Below are 17,677 nucleotides of genomic sequence, written 5' to 3'. Positions count from 1 at the left end.
GGGGCTGGGGTGGGATGGGGTGATCTATTCCCTCTATTCCCAGGAGACCCTGCCCCAGCACCCCAGAGCGGGCTGAGCTCCCGCTGGCTTCAGGGAAGGTGCTGTGTGGCAGGATTAGACCTCCCTGGACATTGGGGGTCGTTGCATGACACCCGGGGCAGGTGGTGCCCCCTGTTCCCTGTGCTGACATGTGCCCACACGTGTGTCCATGAACACAGGACAGGACCCCGAGTGCCCAGCCTGGGCCCCATCTCCCCAGCAGGGTCACACCACRGCGAGCACCCACGTCTCACACCTGGCTCAGGCAAGGAGCGCTGAGGCTGGGGCATCGGCAAACACCGCCGGGGACGGGGACAGCTGGGGCCCCAGGGCCCAGCCTGCCCCCCCTGCCCCGGGCAGCCAAACCAGGCGGAAGCGGGGCCAGCCGGTGCTTTCTGCGGTGACTGGTGCCCCGTCACGCGGCTCCCCGGCAGGACGACTCAGAAAAGCCACCTTATTCACTGCCCGGAGGGCCCCAGCCGGAGCCGGGTGGCAGATGTCCCCTGCCTGGGCATCCCGCAATGGGGACGTCACCATCCAGCCATGAGTACGGGCATGAAGCAACCCCCGGGGTCGGCCCGGGAGCAAGGGGCAGAGTTAAGGGGATGCTGAGGGGCAGAGTTAAGGGGCAGCCTAGGCAGGGCAGATCCAGGCTGGAGCCAGCTCAGACGCCTCTAAACTGCCCCCGTGTCTCTGCCCAACCTCGGGGTGCCCCAGGAGTGAGACCCCCCCACCCCACGCCRGCTCCCTTGGGCCCTGGCTGCCTGGAAAGGGGCGGCTGAGTCAGCACAGGGTTCACCGCGGACTCATCGCTGCCGGCGGCCAGCCCGTCCCCGAGCACGGGGCCCTGAGTCGGCCGCGTGTGACCGAGGCGCCGCGCCAGGCCATCCCAGCCCCGTGGCACGGTGACCCCCTCGGCGCCGGCCTCGGGAGAYGCGGGGAAGCGTCGGTACAGCCGAGCGCTCCTGCCCCGACTTGCTCGCAGCCGCCGGACGCCTGGGTCCACGGAGGGAAGGAGGACGAGGGGGCAGAGGCAGGGGGGACAGGGCCCTTCCTGGGGGCTTTGGGCTGCGCCGCGTTTCGGGGAGAACGTGACTTCTTGCAAAGGCCCCAAGCGAGCTCCGGGAATAGCGCGGAGATCACAAGCGCCCGCTAATGTGCTCCAGACGGCGGCTGCAAGTCATTAAGAGGGGGAGGGCGAGGAAGGGAGGGAGCTCGGGGGAAAGCAGCATCCGCAGGGTCCAGTCTGGCCCAGCACGGTCATCTCCGGAGCCGCGACCCCCCTGCTCTCGCACAGGGCAGGGGATACAGGGGAGCTGTATCTGCCCCCCGGGGCAGAGGTGAGCAAGGAGGCAAAAAAGAGAAGACAGTTTTGAAAAAGAGGGAAAATATCTTGTTGTAAAATCTCTGCTACATATAGTTATTTGCAACCTCTGTCACAACACGGAGCCCTGGCCCACAGCAGGCCCGAGGAGGAGGGCTGGCTCCGGCCCCCTGCGACTGTACGATAAAATACCCCCCCCCGGCATTGAAAAAAATACAGTTATCAAAACAGGCTGCAAAGGAAACGAGCCTCTGCCCCGGGCCGCGGTCCCACCCCGTCCCCCAAGTCTCTGCGCCGGCCCCTGCGATGGCGCAGGTCCTGGGGGCCTCGCTGCCGGAGGGTGGTGGACACGGGGCCAGTCCTCATCCTCTGGGATAAGCCAGGTCGGCATTTCCTAACAGGTTCAGCACCATCTGCTGCCCTGGCTGTTTTCCCCATCTGCAGCAGGACCTGAAATCGGAGGGGGGTCTACAGCATCGCCCACCGTGGCTCGGGTGGGAGCAAAGGGCAAGACGCGCTCTCGGCCGGGGATGTGCAGACTGCAAAGCAGCAGGGGCAAGTCCAGCTCCCACCACCGCCCTGGGGCGGAGTGCAACAGCCGAGGGACGTCGCTTCCTCCTCGCCGATCGCCGGGGCTGTAGTTTCCTGAGCTCCCCTCGGGCACGTGGTACAACAGGACTCGATTTCTGTAGAAACGGGAATTTTCCTCCTCCTTCGTGGCCGCGGCGTTTCGGAGCATTTGGCAGGCGGGCACAGCTCCGCCGCTGGGGGACGGTGCGGCTCAGCGCTGGTCCTTGGCACGYTCCCGTCACCCTGCGAGCGGGTGCTGCGACGCCACGTCCGAATACCCAGGATAGTTAACACCTTACCACTTCACAAAATAGATCTCCTCTAAGCCTGAGGAACCTCCACAGCCCGACAGCCAGGGAGCTGGTGACAGTGACAACATGGGACGCGACAGATCGCCACGGTCCAAGACGTGCTTATTGCTGGTGGCTTGATTTCCCCAGGTTAAAAAAAGGAAGGGGATGGATGCAGAGATATTTCCAGACTACCTAATAGGAGGTTCCCAACTTCCCATATGTGAATTTGGAAGCAGCGTTTGAAGTTTCAAATCTTCATTTTCCAACAAAAGCAGGAGAAAACAGGGAAAAGAGAAAAAGTTTTCTGCTCCACTGTCAAGACGAACCACTCCGGGTCAGTGAAAACACCGAAGCTCGTTTCGCTTTACGCCGTTTTGCTCAAAGCTTCCCACGCGGCCGTTACCTGCTCAGCGTATCGCTGAAGTCTGCTCTCACAAGGGTCTCTCCTCACAGTAGCACCACGGAGACCCCGCAAGTCCCAAAGCCACGTCCGTTCCTTGCACCGCGCCRGGGAGAGGATGCCCGGGGTGTCTCAAGCGGTCTCACTCACACGCGGCAGCGGCCGTTCTAGGGGGGAAGGAGAAATTCCCAGCAGGTTTCATCCAGGATAAAACCAGGTTTCCAAGAAAGATTCCTGTTCTTTCTCCCCCCCCCTCCTTGCAGTTAAGCCAAACTTCTTTCCAAGTCAAACACGGCAGCGAACGAGTTTTCCTGCTGAAACTCAAGCAAGTCTTGCCGTCACAGGGGGATCAAAATGTTCTTCCAGCCCCTCCACACCCTGAGGAAAGCGAGATTTGCCACAAGTTTTTCCACGGAGGAAGCCAGCAGATTCAGAGTCGAGGTTTAAAGAAGAAATCATTCCATTCCCTGTCTTTCCTTGCTCTCCTCCATTTTGTGATTTGGCAACGGGGTCGTCATACGGCAGGAGGAATTTCTTCAGGGAGACCGTGAATTTAAGAGTGAACACTGCCGTTCTGAGCATGTAGTGAAAAATGCAGCTCCCCAGCAGGCCCCTGAGTGAATCCAGGGCCTCCCTTGTCCAGGGAACCAGATGTCCAGCTCCAAAGCAAAGGCGAGGAAGTCGACCTAGAAGTGGTAAAAATCGCATGGAAAGTGCAGGGCAGGTTTTCKTCCCCCTGCCCCAAGCTGACAAAAAGCCCGTTGAAACATCGGTCTGTGGCAGCACGGAAACCATCAGCTGTAAAACTGATGCATGGAGAACAAAGCTACATACGTAATATTTTTATGGCTCGTAACTATCCTGTCATTCACAGGAATGACAGGGCCCCGAGGGAGTTTATAGGTCACACTGACTACAGAGGCCCATATTCATTGCACAGTTCACAAAGAGAGACGGGATCCAAACAAACCATAATGCGCCRGTGAACGTGGGAATCTAAATAAAAAAACACCCCAAAACAGAGACRCAGTAACAATCCTCCAGAGATGTCAAAGCTTCCTTTAGGGGGCGATTCCCAACCGGAAAGCCTGATCACGACAAGGATTCTTACCCCAGCATCCTCCAGAATCGCGTCACGCAGGGTTAACGCTTGGAAGAGTTTCTTCCAACATTTAAAAAGTTACAATACTTTGTGTTTGATAGAAAAGAGTCACGGTATAGAAGACTGAAATAAAAACAGTAAAAGCCACTTTATGGATTTGGGGAGCTGCCTGTAATCCAGGCAGGAATCCCTCCTACCAACCCAGTGTGCAGAGCAAAAGCCGCTCATGAGTGGCCCTGCGAACACGGGGACTTCGGGCAATGAGCGCCACTGCTCTGGCGGCACTCGAGTCCTGAAGCCTCCAGGCAAATAGTCGCTGCTGCCAGCGCTGCATGGAGGAGGTGCCCAAAACCACAGCATCCTCTTCCCGCGCGGGCCGTCCGTCCTCCGGGCTCTCGGGCAGAGTTTTGCCTCCAGAAGGTAGGAAGTGTTTAGAAAGTTCAACAGTCTTTGAAAAAAAGACTTAGGTGTTTTCCTTTACACATAGGTATTATATATAGTTATATTTTACTTTCCCTGGGGCTTATTTTATTCTGAAAAAGAAGGGAATATATTTAACTCTGGGAACTCTTCGTTGTTGTAGTTGGGTCCCTGGTCTCCCAGCATTGTCAGCATGTCCTGCGAAGACAACAAGGATACGGTTATTATCTGGGCTAGGTGGGTGCACTGGCGATTTAGTTGCGGACGAGTCTGTCATACTAGGTGCTAAGAGGACGCAGGGTTTGTATCCAAGGCTGTGGAGACTGAGGAATTTAAGCCATGAGCAGTGACTACACAGATCCCTCTGAAAACGGGGGACAACCCCTGCAAGCTGATATCTTTGCTTTGAGCATTTCAGCTCTCCTCAGCTCAAGCACTGCTGGGGCAAGTCTGCCGCGTCTTCTAAACGGGCTTGCGTCTCCAAGCCGAGGAGCAGCAGAGGGGAAGAGCAGTCTGCACGCTCGACGTGTTTTGGGATTTTTGTTTAAATCGGAGCCAGAAGGGTTAGTTCAACCACAGAGCTGTTTGGCAACGACACAGGGCCACCGCTTCACCCGAGCTCAGAGCAGGAGCTTCACGCTCATCCTACACCAGACCAAGACGCAAAGCAAGGCCAGCCAAGGCCTCTCTGCCCTCTCCTCCCCACCCCCAGCTCCATCAGGTTATTCACAAGTTTGAGACCTCACCGGATATTACAAACTACAAGGACAAGCTCCCGGCGTTTCAGCCTACTGTCCGCACTTGGGAACTGAAGCCCATTCATTCCCACAAGATGGGCCCACACAAGGGTCCTCACTCGGGAGGTTAAGAAAAGCACCGTCTTACTGAGAAGACCTCAGGCTGGCTTGGCTGCGGCTGCTGCACGTGCTGCTCCCCGGAGGCCGGGCCGTGGTGYTGTCCTTGCCACTGCGGCCACATCCCCACGCCTTCGGCTGCGCGCGTCTGGAAGGGGGCAGAGGTCTGCGCTGCCTCTGTGGCTGTTCAACAGGGAACAAGTCAGCAAACGTTTCCTAGCTCAGGCTGCGGTGTCTACGATCCTTTAATGGGACGGGATCTACCCCCCCGGGAAAAGCCGCTAAACTATCACGCGCAATAAGACATTTGCGAATGCCCATCTACGGGGTAGAACAACAAATGCAGGGGAATCCCACAGGTGTTTTGCTCCCCCCGCTCCAACCAGCCTGCAAATTGTTTGAAACATCTGCTCTAGAACCCCACACTGAGACTATGAAGCTGAAAAGGGCAGCGCTAGCCGGGACAAGCAGGGATTTAGCTGCACACGCAACGCTTGGCCATTCACAACACACATAGCAAGCACTAGAGATTCCGCCTCGGMGCAAGGAACGTCTGACTGAGGCTCCCAGCTTTCCTCTACGGGGATTTTGTCATCACCCCATCAACTTTCCTAGCACCCCRAGCCATACTCACTGAAGCCTGTGCCACGGCCAGCAAGGTTTGGATAAGCAGGCCCGCTGGGGGAAGCTGTAGAGCCAGGGGCTGTCATAGGGCTGAAGGAGGACGGCGTGCCTTGGAAAGTCCCCATACCGAATGAAGGGGGCCGAGTCTTCACTGTCTGGGATGCCACCTGCTGCAAGACAGAAGGAAAGATGAGAGGAAGAAGAGAGAGATGCATTTATTCTGACCTTCATCTTCACCAGGGCGGTAATTGCTGGACTGGGTCAACTTTGCAGCTAGGTAACTTGTCTCCAAACAAGACAGCATAAGGACAGGGTGATCTCCCATCCTTGCTGATCCACCTTAAACCTTCTGCAGAAGGGCTCCTCAATGCAARGTGCTCATCCTCGCCTGTGTTTGCGCAGCACCTAGCACAACAGCAGCTCACATGAAGTGGGAGGAAGGAGAGAAAGGGTCCTAGAGCACTTCAAACACTTGGAGCAGTAAATGTGTTCTGTCTCCGACCTSTTCCTCCTCTAGTCTCTCCACTGAGCCTATTAAAACCAAAAGCTACAGCAGACCGTGTCACAGAGGGGAGATGTCTTCCCTCAAGAGCGCAGAGCAGCCCTGTCACCTGCTGGGGTTTCACCTCTGAGCCGTTCACTTCCCAACATGAACAGTCAGAGGCGCTCAACACACAGCACTCCACCATCACCAGCAAGTGAGAGCRGGTCGATTCGTGCCAGCAGAAGGGCTCTGTAAAGCACTGGGGGCTCAGGGCCTGCACCGAGGGTTCGGATGTTGCTACCTGAGGCGTGAATGCTGGCCGTGTCCCCGGAGCCCAGTTGGTTCCGCTGACCTGAGCGGGGTTGGAGTGGCGCGAAATCTGTGCTAAGATCCGGCCCGCTGACGCGGGCTGCTGCTGGATAATGTTCACAGGAGGTACCATGCTGCTGCTCCTGGAAGAGGGGAGAGGCATTCTCAGAAGGACGCTAGGTATCACATCACAGGACAAGGAGGCACAGACACCATCCGTGCAGGTTACTGGGGGAGGAAAAGTGCGGGGCAACTTTGTTCCCGTGCCAGAGCCCATCCTGCTGCCCTGCTAGGGGCGCAGCCAGCAGGAGCTGCTAGGTTTGTGGGCAAGGCTGCCCACCCAGCTCAGCCACTGGGCTAGGATCCAAGCGATGTCGCACAGGCACAGACTATGYGGGAGCACTTTTATGGACAATCACTGCCAGGTAAAGAGGGGCTGGGAGCCCTCAGCCCTTGCAGGGGGAGGCATTAAGAGAACAACCACAACTACAGGACAAGGTACAACTCACAAGCGTCCCATTCGAAGCACGTAAAGTCTCACCTGAAGTTCTCTGCAGGCCGCGTGGGGGTGAAAGCATTTCCCTGCTGAAAAAGGGTTTGGTTGGCAGGCACTGTGCTGGCAGGAATGGCTTTGCTCTGGTCTGCGGAGAGAGGCACATTCAGGTTAGGGCTGAGACGGTCTCAGCAACRGGAACAGGGACAGAGAACTAGTTAGCGAGAGACGTGCTCGCGTGAAGGGAGACCGTTTTGAGCCAAAGCATCAAGCACGGCTGTTGCTTATCCAGACATGGACTCCAGATGGTTTCGTAAAAGCCTGTTTAATTTGATTTCCTCTCCATTTTCTAATAAATTTCGCATTAAGGTCCTCTGGGGTTAGAGCATCCACTGCAGTCTGTGCTCAAACTAGGAACACAGAGAACTGCTCTCCAGGGACAAACGGGAAGGATCAGACTAAGGCAGGCAGGCAGATACACAACAAGAGACACCTTATCACCCACTGCCTCGCCGCACCTCTCCTGCGCGGTGTTGGCTGTGGGGAGATTTGCTGCCACTACAACRTATCAGTGTATAGTCAGTGATTTTGACACCATCTGGGGGATTCCTACTGCAAGACCTAGGCTGCCACAACACGGACACCAGCCTCTACACCCAGAGCTGCTCCAAGTGACTTAGGAAAGAGCAGAAGAGCACTTGGACCAAGACACAAGTCAGACGAACGTGAAACACTCCCTGGCCGTGGCTCACAGCCCAGCGCTCCCTACCTGTATTGATACTGCTGTAGATTTCGCTGAACCTCGGGTCTCTCTCCTGATTAAACAGGCTCTCTGCCTTCTCCAACGTCTTGCTGTGCTCTGGGCCGGCRGCAGTCACAGGCTGAACAGGAACCTGGGAGCAGGTATAAATACGAGCAGTCAGTACCTCAAGTGCAAGGAAGTCAGCCGTCTCCCAGCCAGCGCAGAGAACCGCTGAGGGCATTTGCAGGCCAGGGCTCCACACACACGAGAAGAGGCTGCTCTCAGGACTCCTGGGAGTTTTATCCGCACAGCACGGCCATTCCAGGCTGGCAGCCTCAACAGCAGCATGGTGAAGAGGATGCCGCAGAGGCAGGTCAGAATCAAGCACAGATRCAGCAAAACCCAAGCCAGAACCCTTCCCTATCCAAATTCTCAGCACCCTCAAGCCAATCTTGCAGGGCCACCTTTAAATCCCCAAAGAATGTAGGACAACAAAGGCAACGAGTAGCCAAAACCCCTGTTGATCTACCTGTGAGTGGTCGTAACCAGACAGGCTCTCTCTTCCTGGGACCACTTCCAGCTCCGTCTGTTGTGGCGGCTGCTGCTGCCTGAAATAGAAAGTGGCTGTAATAGGAGAACAGCGCCTGCTAAAAAGATTGCCAAGGGAACAGATACTCTATGGTTACACCGATGATTTATTAGCCCGGGGGAGTTCAATGCCGCAGAGGGGAAAGCTCGGGTGGGAAGGCGATTTGACAGGAGGGCAGAGCCAGCAAGAGAGGCATGGTAAAAGGAGCTGAGCACCTCCTGACCTTGAGGGCAGCTGTGCCGTGCCCATCTCCAGGGGAAGGCTGACGCTCTGCCCCAGCTGGGGCCTCTGCATTGAGTTTGACAGGGCAGGCCGAGATTCCTGGCTTGAATTCCTGTAAAAAAAAATAGAGGGAGAGGGGGGGAGAGAGAGAGAGAGAAGGAAAAAGAGAAAGATATATTTAAAAAATGACAAAGGAAAGCAAACAGTTGGCTACTGAACGTAAGAGAATGCACCTGTCTCAAACAAGATTGGAAGCTTTGGTTTTGCAAAACCTGTTCAAGTGAAGGATCTTTCCACTCAGTTTCCATGGTCTCTGAAAGGGGAGCATGGCCAGTTCTGCAGCAGCCTTAAAGCACAAGTGCAGGTTGAGGGGCCTAAAAACCCCTAAAGTTTCCATTCAGCTCTATGCCAGACACTCCAGAGTTGGCGCCTGCAGAGACCACCAGCAATTTTAAGTTTTTAAAARCCCAAGATGTTGGTGGAGTTCTTTATGCTCTTCTGTCTACAGTCAAAAGTCGATTAAAAAACATCCTCCCCCACCCCACAAGAAAGGGATGGAAATACAGCATTTTCCTCAACGGTTGTTTTGCACGCTGCTGCTTTTGAAGTAGGACCTGATCTCACAGATGAAACAGCTTAATACAGATAACTCAGCAAAGATGCACATAGATAAACGGCATCTCAAGCACAATCAGACACAGATCGCTGCTTATCTGGTCTGAATTTGCGCAGTGCATTTAGAAGGTGTAGTATGGATGTGGGAATGGATGTATGTGGAATGAATGAGTTCAAAGAGATAGCTCTAACACCAGGACAGGAATTTCAGCCTGTATCAGATCTGCGTCAGATCTCAGCCCTGCACTCAGACCACAGCTCTTCAGAGCCAAAGGTTTGGGGTTGCCACTGCTCAATTTTTAATGCTTTCCATCAGAAAGCACCTTGCCTGTTAGGGGAAGGCAAGAAGCGCTACCTGCCCTCTAGGACCTCTCTTCCTTGCAAAAAAACCCCCCGACTTTTCGCCTGCCCATAAAACACAAGCAATTGAGCTTTCCGTTTGTCTGGCTGGAGAGACTCCATTTGCTGCTCTCACCAGCCCTGCAGTTTTGAAACACATATAGGAACGTTTCTTCTTTATTTCAATTTCTGCTCTTCTGTGAGGAGCCTGGAGCTCACTCATGGAAAGAGACAGCAGCTACGATCGCTCCCAAAGGAAATGCAGCTGTAGAGCAGTGTGCACTACTGACCCACTAAAACAGTCAAGAGAGGGAAAAGAAGAAAGCAGCAGCGAGAGCTGTCTCCCTAAAGCATCACCAGGAGCTGGTTTCTGAGGACAAACTACAGCAGCAGAGAAAAACAAGGGTTTACTTTCTGCCATGAACTTGCAGACAGTCCTGCTCACATGAAAAGCCACACTCTGGACCAGCTGCCCTCCTGGACTGTCACAGAAGTCCAAGAGCTACATTCAGATGTGGACTTTACTAATATTAGCTCTGAATGCAAATTCAGAGACAGGAAACTTGCTCCAGTAACCAGAGTTAAACAAAGCATTGCTGGAGCYGAACTTTGGCAGCTTGCTAAGCTATACAACCAAGACGGCCAAAGGAATTAAATTTCTTGAACTTTATAGTCCTGTAGTGCCTGCCACAGCCCAGAAAAAGAACGCTCAGGGGACTTAGTAATTTCTCTAGGGTCTATGCAAATTGATGGGAAGCTTGGCAAGGGGGAGAGGCCAAAGCTCCCGCAGTTCAGTTCTGTGTTCCTGGTTATTCTGGGACAAGATCCCATCTGGTTCATGTGCTATCACTGGTGGTTGGCAAGTCATTTCCATGTACATACTTGACATTGGTGTTGGTACAGATGATGTACTCAATTTCATCCGAGTAGGGGTTCTGGAAGGTAAAGGAGCTGGTTCTCATCCAGAGCCATTCCCGGTTTTTGGATCGGAATCGGAACATGACTGACAGAACCTGGCCTTTTAACTTCACCACCTAAAAAAATGTAATGCCATCAGTAGTACCTGATAAAAGAAGGCATCGAAGAGCAACTTGCTTCTGAGCACAAGCCACCCCCCCACTAGAAGCCCGTGATGGCCCTTTGCCTCAAAGCCTACAAGACCATATCTTGATTTTCCTCAACTAAATGGCACTGCCACTACTCCCTTACAGGATCTCGCTTCCAGAATGATATGGTAGGAGAATCTAACAGCCCCTTTTCAGCTTCCATTTTCTTATCTCTTTGCACTGGTGAGATGTATGAAAAACCTCCAGCGAATGATGCACACGCTGTTGCTTCTGGTGCCAACTATTTGGACAAATGGATATGAGCAGCTACTTTTTGGAGTCATGAAAGCACATGGGCAGTCTTACCTGCCCTGCCACAAGTCCAACGCCCTCAGAAATAAGAGTAACCACAACAGGGCAAGCAAACCACATCCATTTCGAGTTCTGCGGCACTGGGCTGGGCCCTAGAGATGAAGCATGGCATTCAAGYAAGCACTTTGTAGCCATGTCTCTGGCCCTAAAAGCAGACTGGACTAGCAGCCAGAAGATGAATTCAAGAGTTAGACATCAGATACTTCTGGTTTGTTTTGCATGTTTACAATTACGTGACTAGATCTGTAACTGTTTGCCTTTTGGCAAAGAAGAATTATCTAAGGTTTATTCTTCTCTTGGTTTTCCAGTTAGTTTCATTGCTTTGCAAGCACCAAGACACATTGCAGTTTGTATATCATACTGCATGCCAAGAGGTAGTTAAAATGCTTTACCTGCTGAAAGCTGTCCCGCAAAAGCTGTTGGTCTTCTGGGTGGCAGAAATCCACAATGTCCTTCCCCAGAAGCTCCTAATTTTAAAGGAATTGGGAGGGAGATCAAGTCAGTTTTCACCTGGCCAGCAGACTCCCCGTTTCAGGTCTGCCCCATTGATTYCACTTTGGACAGGTGGTTACTGCTCTCCCACAACACTCCCCCCGCTCCAGATCACTGCGGCACAAAGCGAGTACAGGAAYTGGTGTGCTGTATTTTAAGAGAAGCACAACAGCAGTTGACTGATGTTTGATTTCTAACTCAAGTGAAGGCAAAAACTACCTTAATTGACATTAGACATAACCCAGAGCCACCCACCTTTCCCATGATGAAAGCACTTAGAAAAGCAAATGAAAGAGCAACTGGTGGAAGACAAACACACATCTGGTCTAGTCCCTCGGCACTGTTTTATCAGATCTGTTAGACAAGCAGAACCATGATGTGCAAAGGAGGGAGGAGGGAAAAAGCCTGTTCAAACTAATTCTTTCTTAGAAAGCTCCTACTGTTTTCTCACCTGCGGCTGGTAGCCAACAGTAGCCACACAGCGGTGATCTATGAAGGTGAAAATGCCTTCGGTGTTGTGCCGGGAGATGAACTCTGTTGGCTGACAAACATTGTTCATGTCTGTACAGTTGGGTGAGCTAGTGACCTGCAAGACCAGACAGACGTGGTATTAGCAGATCTTGCAGGAGCTGCTTTCTGCTGGCCAGCAGTTCCACRCAGCCCTGCAGCCGGATTAGTGGCAATCAGGGAACACCTTCAGGCAGAAGGGTTCAACTCCGTGGACTTTTAGGACAAGGCAATGTTGAACCACCAAAAAGTGCTACGCACCTGGAGCCTGCCAATAGCCACGAGACAAAACTTGCTGCCCTGGCCAGCGTCCGGGTCATCATCAGGCAGGGAAACACCTAAGAGAGGAGTGCCAAAGAATTCCAGTAAGGTCAAAGCACAAAAAACTGATTTCAGAGAAAAAAAAGCACGCAGCTCTGACTTCAACACATCTCTCCACTCTGTTTTGTAATCCAATATCCTTTTCCATGCAAGGACTTGGTAAATTAAATTGCCTCCCCCTCCCTTTTTTCCCCCAGAAGGGAAAGAGAGATCTGTAGCTTTCAGCACAAGCTGGCAAATTAGACAACGCAGTATTTTCATCCTCCATGGTGGACACTGCTCAAGGACAGGCACCATGCCTCTGAACCACTGAAATATCCCATCTCTTAATAAACATTCCGAAATGCAGATCTCTGATACAGCACCTGAAAAAATTAGTTCAATCCTAAAATGAGAAAGGACGCTAGACATATTTGGAAAGCATTTGCTAGCGCATTCAGTGTGGAGAACGGACAACTTCAGACCATATTTTCTTAGCAAGCTGCCACGACTGAACATGTCAGCTAGCCAGCGTAAGTCGTTACCTGCAGGAGGCCAGGCTTTTATGTAACCTGTGCAGTGCACCACGACGTAGTGAGGTTCACCATCTTTTGCTGCACCTAAGCCATTCCTTGGGAGAGAGAAAGAGTTCCAATTGTTCTTTCTTTATCCTGAAGACATTCTGTGGAAGCTTTTAAAAATACAAATAGGAAACCCCCTACCTGAATCTGCCTGACTTTACCCCAATTTAGTATAAAGTACAAAGACTTGGCATAAAATCAAGAGGTCCAGGGATACAATAGGTTGGAATCTCTCTCATTGTCAAATGAAAAAAGAGACAATGTACACCAGGGCCCAAGAGCAACAATTTGAAGAACATTTGGTTTTAATTGACTTAAAATCCAAGTCTGGAATAAAGAAAGGATTTAAAATAAATATCATCTTCCCCAATATAGTGGTACTATGGTTCCTCTACCAGCAGCTCCATCTAAACTCTATGTACTATGCTAGCTCACCCTGCACACACTCTCCACAGTGTGTCCCCACCACTCTGACGACAGACCTGTAGCTCCTTTTGCTCCTAGCAACACAGAAGGCTTGTGCATAACCAGGGTATGATTTACCTGCAGCGATTCCGCATAAAGCTGAGACGATTTACAGAGACTGGATCCACCGAGCCGTTGCCACACCTGTACCAGAATTAGAAGTGAAAGAAGGGAAAGGCTTTTCTCCTTGTTTATCAAGGTCAAAACAAGGTGGAAGTCTTGAATAAGAGAGGAAGCACTCTATAAACTGGGATGAAGCTTTGAACCTCCATCACACAAGTGAAAAGCGCTCATTCCACAGACTTCAATAAGGGAGGTGACACATGGGGTCAAAGCAAATTGTTAGTCCTACTTGAAACTCGGTCTTGAGAGCTACCTTAGCATAGGGCAAAGAAAGTCTCAAGAACTTGGTTGTTCGCTCTGTGTGGCAAGCTCCACTATGTTATATCATATCTAGGTCAGAATGAGCAGAACCAGAGCATGAAGGGGCCAGCAAGCAAGTTCAGCTCAGGCTCAAATGAGATTTCCCCAAGGACTCTCTCCATTACCTCATTCGGCAGATGAAAGATCTTCGTGAACCCATACACATCCTCATGGACTGTTGGCCTTCCTTCTTGACAGTGCCCGTCTTTAAATCTAAGATGCGACCTAAAGAAAGAAGAAAAAGCAAGGTGCTGCTGCAGTTTTTCAAATCCTTTCACCAACAGAGGCACCAGGTAACATACTAGGAAACTAGCAAGATATAAGTGTCACCAGTGGTACCTTTAGATGCATTCTCAGGGGGGGTTGCAGGATCCTTGTTAGAAAGGCACCAGGGTTTAGTTCCTTCTACAAATGGAAGGTTTTAATCCAACCAGGTCCTTTGCAGGCTTTTGCACTGCCCACCCCCTACTCCTTTCCCAGGCTGCTTTACCTGTCAGCGCGTTCTCCGATGTGGAAAGCTGCTCCCTCAGTTTGCCCACGTCATCTGGATGCACCTGGTCATACAGGGTGCTGCCGAACCATTCGGACTGGGGCTGGTTCAAGACAGGAGTCACGGAATCGGAGACATATACCACCCTCCCAGTCTCACAGGACACTATGAACAGAAAGCCGTCGGCTGCCTCTAGGATCAAGTGTTTGAGTTCCTGCATACAGGACAGACGGATGCACTCTTACTCCAGTGCTAAGCAGGTGACATCCTCTAAACCCACCCTGAGGGCCTCTCTCCCCTACCCACAATTTAATTCCTCCCCTGTGACTGCAGTATTTCCCCTAAAGCAGCATCAAGCCAAGACCTGGTCAGTGAGAAAGGAGGGTTTGTAGGTGCCATCAGTGGAGGTATTGCCTGTGCCACGCAGCGACTTCATGTGAGACACAGCCATGCGCAAGATGGTGAGCTTGTCTGGTTTGCGGGCCAGGGCACTGCAGGTGGGCACCATATCTGACAGCTCTGTGATGTAGGCAGTCATCTTGTTCCTTCGCCTACGCTCGATCTCGCTGTGATTTTCCCTGCAAAAGGCCGGGGAGGAGAGGAAGAAGATGAAGTTACCGACAAGCCAGAAGGCTCAGCATTTTTCCCAGGTCAACGCTTCCACAAGGCCAGAGTGCAAAACACAGAGATGCATCAGAGTCATCAGGAGTTAGAAGGGCCACAAAAGCCTCGCATGCTGGGCGTGCACAAAGGAACGCAGGAACAAGTGCAAGGAGGAGAGGCTACAGCTGGACCTTCTTTGCTGCGGACAAGAGAGCCTTGCTTTAAGTTACATTGGTTCCCTGGTATCTCGTGAAGGCAATGAGCTAGGCTAAGCTACTTTAACAGAGAAAGAAGCTTCCCCATCAGTTCCACAACACTGCGACAAGGCAAAGGGTTTCTTCTCTCACCGTGGGCTCCACTCTCAAGGTTGGATTCACCTCACTTTACTGCTGAAATTTATTTTTCAACAGCCAGGCACCACTGGCACTCGCTGGAGGTGCAGACAGACTATGAGGTCTCATCCCACCCACTGCTTACCTGAGGATGAAACAAATCCCCCCACTGCATGCACCTATGGGTCTCTATACAATTATGCAAGGAGACCAGGATTACAGTTACGATTTAGATGCCTAAATTACAAACAGGCAAGCCTCACCTTGCAGAGACTTTATGAAGATATTTCTCTGTTACACTGAAAGCCTTTCACTGCATCACAGCAGGAGGGAAAAGCTTTAGAGCAGATATACACCTGATTTCTGCACAGGTCAAGGTCAATGTGGACAGTACCGTCTGTCAAGCAAATGCCCGGGCGGTGTGCAGAGATCTCCAGAGAGGTATTACGATGAGTGCTGCTGATTTCACCGTCCTTAAAGACTCTTCACAAGCCTTATGTAAGTCTGCTCACAAGACACATTTCCCATCAACCTCTCGGGAGATCAGAACATAACCTGTTTATACTTGGTTCTTTTTATCCGGCATGTATAGTTTAATTGGGTTACTAAGATAGATTTTTTCAAAACAGGACTTAAAAGCCAGGTTTCCTATACAAAAGGATGTATCAGATGCAAAGAAGCACACAGTAGGAAATGAAACAAGAGATGGAAGTGTGGGAAGGAACACAGGCAAGTGAACTAAACAGGATAAATAGAAGAAATGGAACATTTATCACTACCAGGTGTGTGCGGACATTAAATGACCTTGCTCCTCACTGCAAGAAACTGATATTCAGACAAAGTAGCGCTTCAATACCACACTCGCCTTTAATTCAGTTCTTCCAAACTCACATGCCCCAGCGCGAGAATTAAGCTACCCTCACTAGAAAGGCTAATGGGAAACCACCAGACACTATACTTGCCTCATTGCCAAACAGTCTTTACAACAGGCTTTTGCATGATAGCAACAACAGTCTACCGGGGACAGATGGAAAGGGTCACTACTTCATTGGAGGATAAACTCTCGAAAAGCACTGCTGTTTACTGTATTCACAGGCCCCACCTCTAGGGTTTCCTTATCTGCTCAAATATTTAAGCTATGCAATACTGCAGTTAGGAAAGGCTATGCTTTGGGGGTTTTTTTTTGTTTGTTTTTATACCAGCCAGCAGGCAATAAACTGGCCAGAATTGTGGCAGTCTCAGCACCCAAGACAGTCTTTTTAGTCCTGCCGGTTGCTTAAGAAAGAATCTAGGGCAGAACAGAAAGCTGTATTGTCCAAAGAAGTCACAGGGTAAGTTTGCAAGACGGCAAGCCACAAAACAAGCCATTCTTCACAAATTACTAACCCAGTAATGAGCTGTGGGTCACAAGCAGCAGAAACCTTGATGGCTATTTAAGCCCTTTTTATTTTGCAGTTTGAAAATGGGAAAGGGCACACTTAGCGCTGGTGTTTTTCTGCTAGAGAGCTGCAGTCCTGACAACACACTATCTCAACCACCTGCCGCTGTGCGTGCGCGTTCGCGGGGTACATTTCACTGTTCGAACGAGCCTTTGGCCTGTATTAATGGTATAGTATTCAAGATGACTGCTCTGATCATCTCCGTGCGAGCCACAGGTCCCTAAGGAACCGCAAACAGGAAATTAAGAAAAGAACCTGTTTTCACTAAGCCTAAATTGCTATATTGGGTAAGACATCTTCCTCCCTAGAAAGTTTTTAAGCGATCATGGAATTAAGAGGTAGAAAAATCTGAACTAATACAGGCTTTACGTCCATTTTTTATAGTATGACAGGATTCTCGTGACAAAACCTTACCAAGGCAAGAACAGGGCATTCGGGATGTTGACCAAGACGAGAGAATGTACTTAGCACAGGTTAGCAAAGCTTCAGTACTCGGTGAAAGCAATGGCCAAACCATGTTCTACCCTGCAGTCTTCAACAAATCCCTTTGCGAGAATGTCTTTGGGGAAAATCACAAGGGGACTAAACGCCTTTCCCCTCCCAGTTCCAATTACACAGCAATTTCCAGAAGTCTGTTCAGTTTTAAGTTCTCTACTGCAGCAGATGAGGGGAGGAAGGGGGGGAAAAGAAAAAAAGAGAAGGGATGCCTAGAGAAACATTAAGGAAAGGAAATACTCTGCTTGTCCATGCTTGAAATCTCCATTCTCCTACCTGGCAAGTCTCTCCTTATCCGCTGAACTCTGTTCATCATCAGACCTAAAAATAAAATCAGCGATCTAAGCTAAAATGGAAAAAGTTTAAAGAAATGAAAAATGGGAAGATGTACTAGGAAACCCAGCCTACAGACATGTCTGTTTTGCAGAGAAGCAATTCCATAAAACAAAGCAGTCATTAGTTTCCAACATTACCCATTAAACTGGTACCTATCTACATAGTTTCAAAGTATTAAGGTGCTTATCAAGGCTGTAAAGTAGGCAAGGGGTGGCTTTGTTTTACATATAGGATAACCGAGGTGCAGATTATTCTGTGCAAGAATAGAAGGTTAATGGCAGAACTAGGAATAGAGCCTCAGTCACATTAAGCTACTCTTTCTTTAAAGAAAAAAAATAGCCTGTTTGATAGTGTTAACAGATCAAAAAAAGTATATT

General features: G+C 50.9%; 1 protein-coding gene across 9 annotated transcripts in view; it reads right to left on the bottom strand.

Moving 5' to 3' along the window:
- Positions 1–1,409: 1,409 nt before the first annotated feature.
- ARNT (aryl hydrocarbon receptor nuclear translocator) overlaps positions 1,410–17,677 on the bottom strand; it is a 30,709-nt gene continuing 14,441 nt past the window's right edge. For 2 of the 9 annotated variants that reach the window (XM_026079062.1, XM_026079066.1), the window contains 18 exons: positions 14,460–14,673; positions 14,096–14,309; positions 13,945–14,010; positions 13,731–13,830; positions 13,261–13,326; positions 12,682–12,767; positions 12,098–12,174; positions 11,781–11,915; positions 11,230–11,304; positions 10,302–10,453; positions 8,467–8,577; positions 8,184–8,262; positions 7,682–7,805; positions 6,961–7,060; positions 6,412–6,562; positions 5,637–5,796; positions 5,034–5,185; positions 1,410–4,346 (listed from right to left, as the gene is read on the bottom strand). In XM_026079062.1, the coding sequence (XP_025934847.1) occupies positions 4,257–4,346; positions 5,034–5,185; positions 5,637–5,796; positions 6,412–6,562; positions 6,961–7,060; positions 7,682–7,805; positions 8,184–8,262; positions 8,467–8,577; positions 10,302–10,453; positions 11,230–11,304; positions 11,781–11,915; positions 12,098–12,174; positions 12,682–12,767; positions 13,261–13,326; positions 13,731–13,830; positions 13,945–14,010; positions 14,096–14,309; positions 14,460–14,673 (2,152 nt within the window). In that variant the 3' untranslated portion in view covers positions 1,410–4,256. Of the gene's footprint in view, positions 4,347–5,025; positions 5,186–5,636; positions 5,797–6,411; positions 6,563–6,960; positions 7,061–7,681; positions 7,806–8,183; positions 8,263–8,466; positions 8,578–10,301; positions 10,454–11,229; positions 11,305–11,780; positions 11,916–12,097; positions 12,175–12,681; positions 12,768–13,260; positions 13,327–13,730; positions 13,831–13,944; positions 14,011–14,095; positions 14,310–14,459; positions 14,674–17,240; positions 17,286–17,677 lie in introns of all 9 variants that reach the window. The other 7 variants (XM_026079061.1, XM_026079063.1, XM_026079060.1 and 4 more) reach the window with 7 other exon arrangements.

The sequence above is a fragment of the Apteryx rowi genome, unplaced genomic scaffold, assembly GCF_003343035.1.
Source record: "Apteryx rowi isolate R43461 unplaced genomic scaffold, aptRow1 scaffold_492, whole genome shotgun sequence".
NCBI lineage: Eukaryota > Metazoa > Chordata > Aves > Apterygiformes > Apterygidae > Apteryx > Apteryx rowi.
Note: the sequence above shows the minus strand (reverse complement) of the source record. Positions and strands in the feature narration are given on the sequence as shown.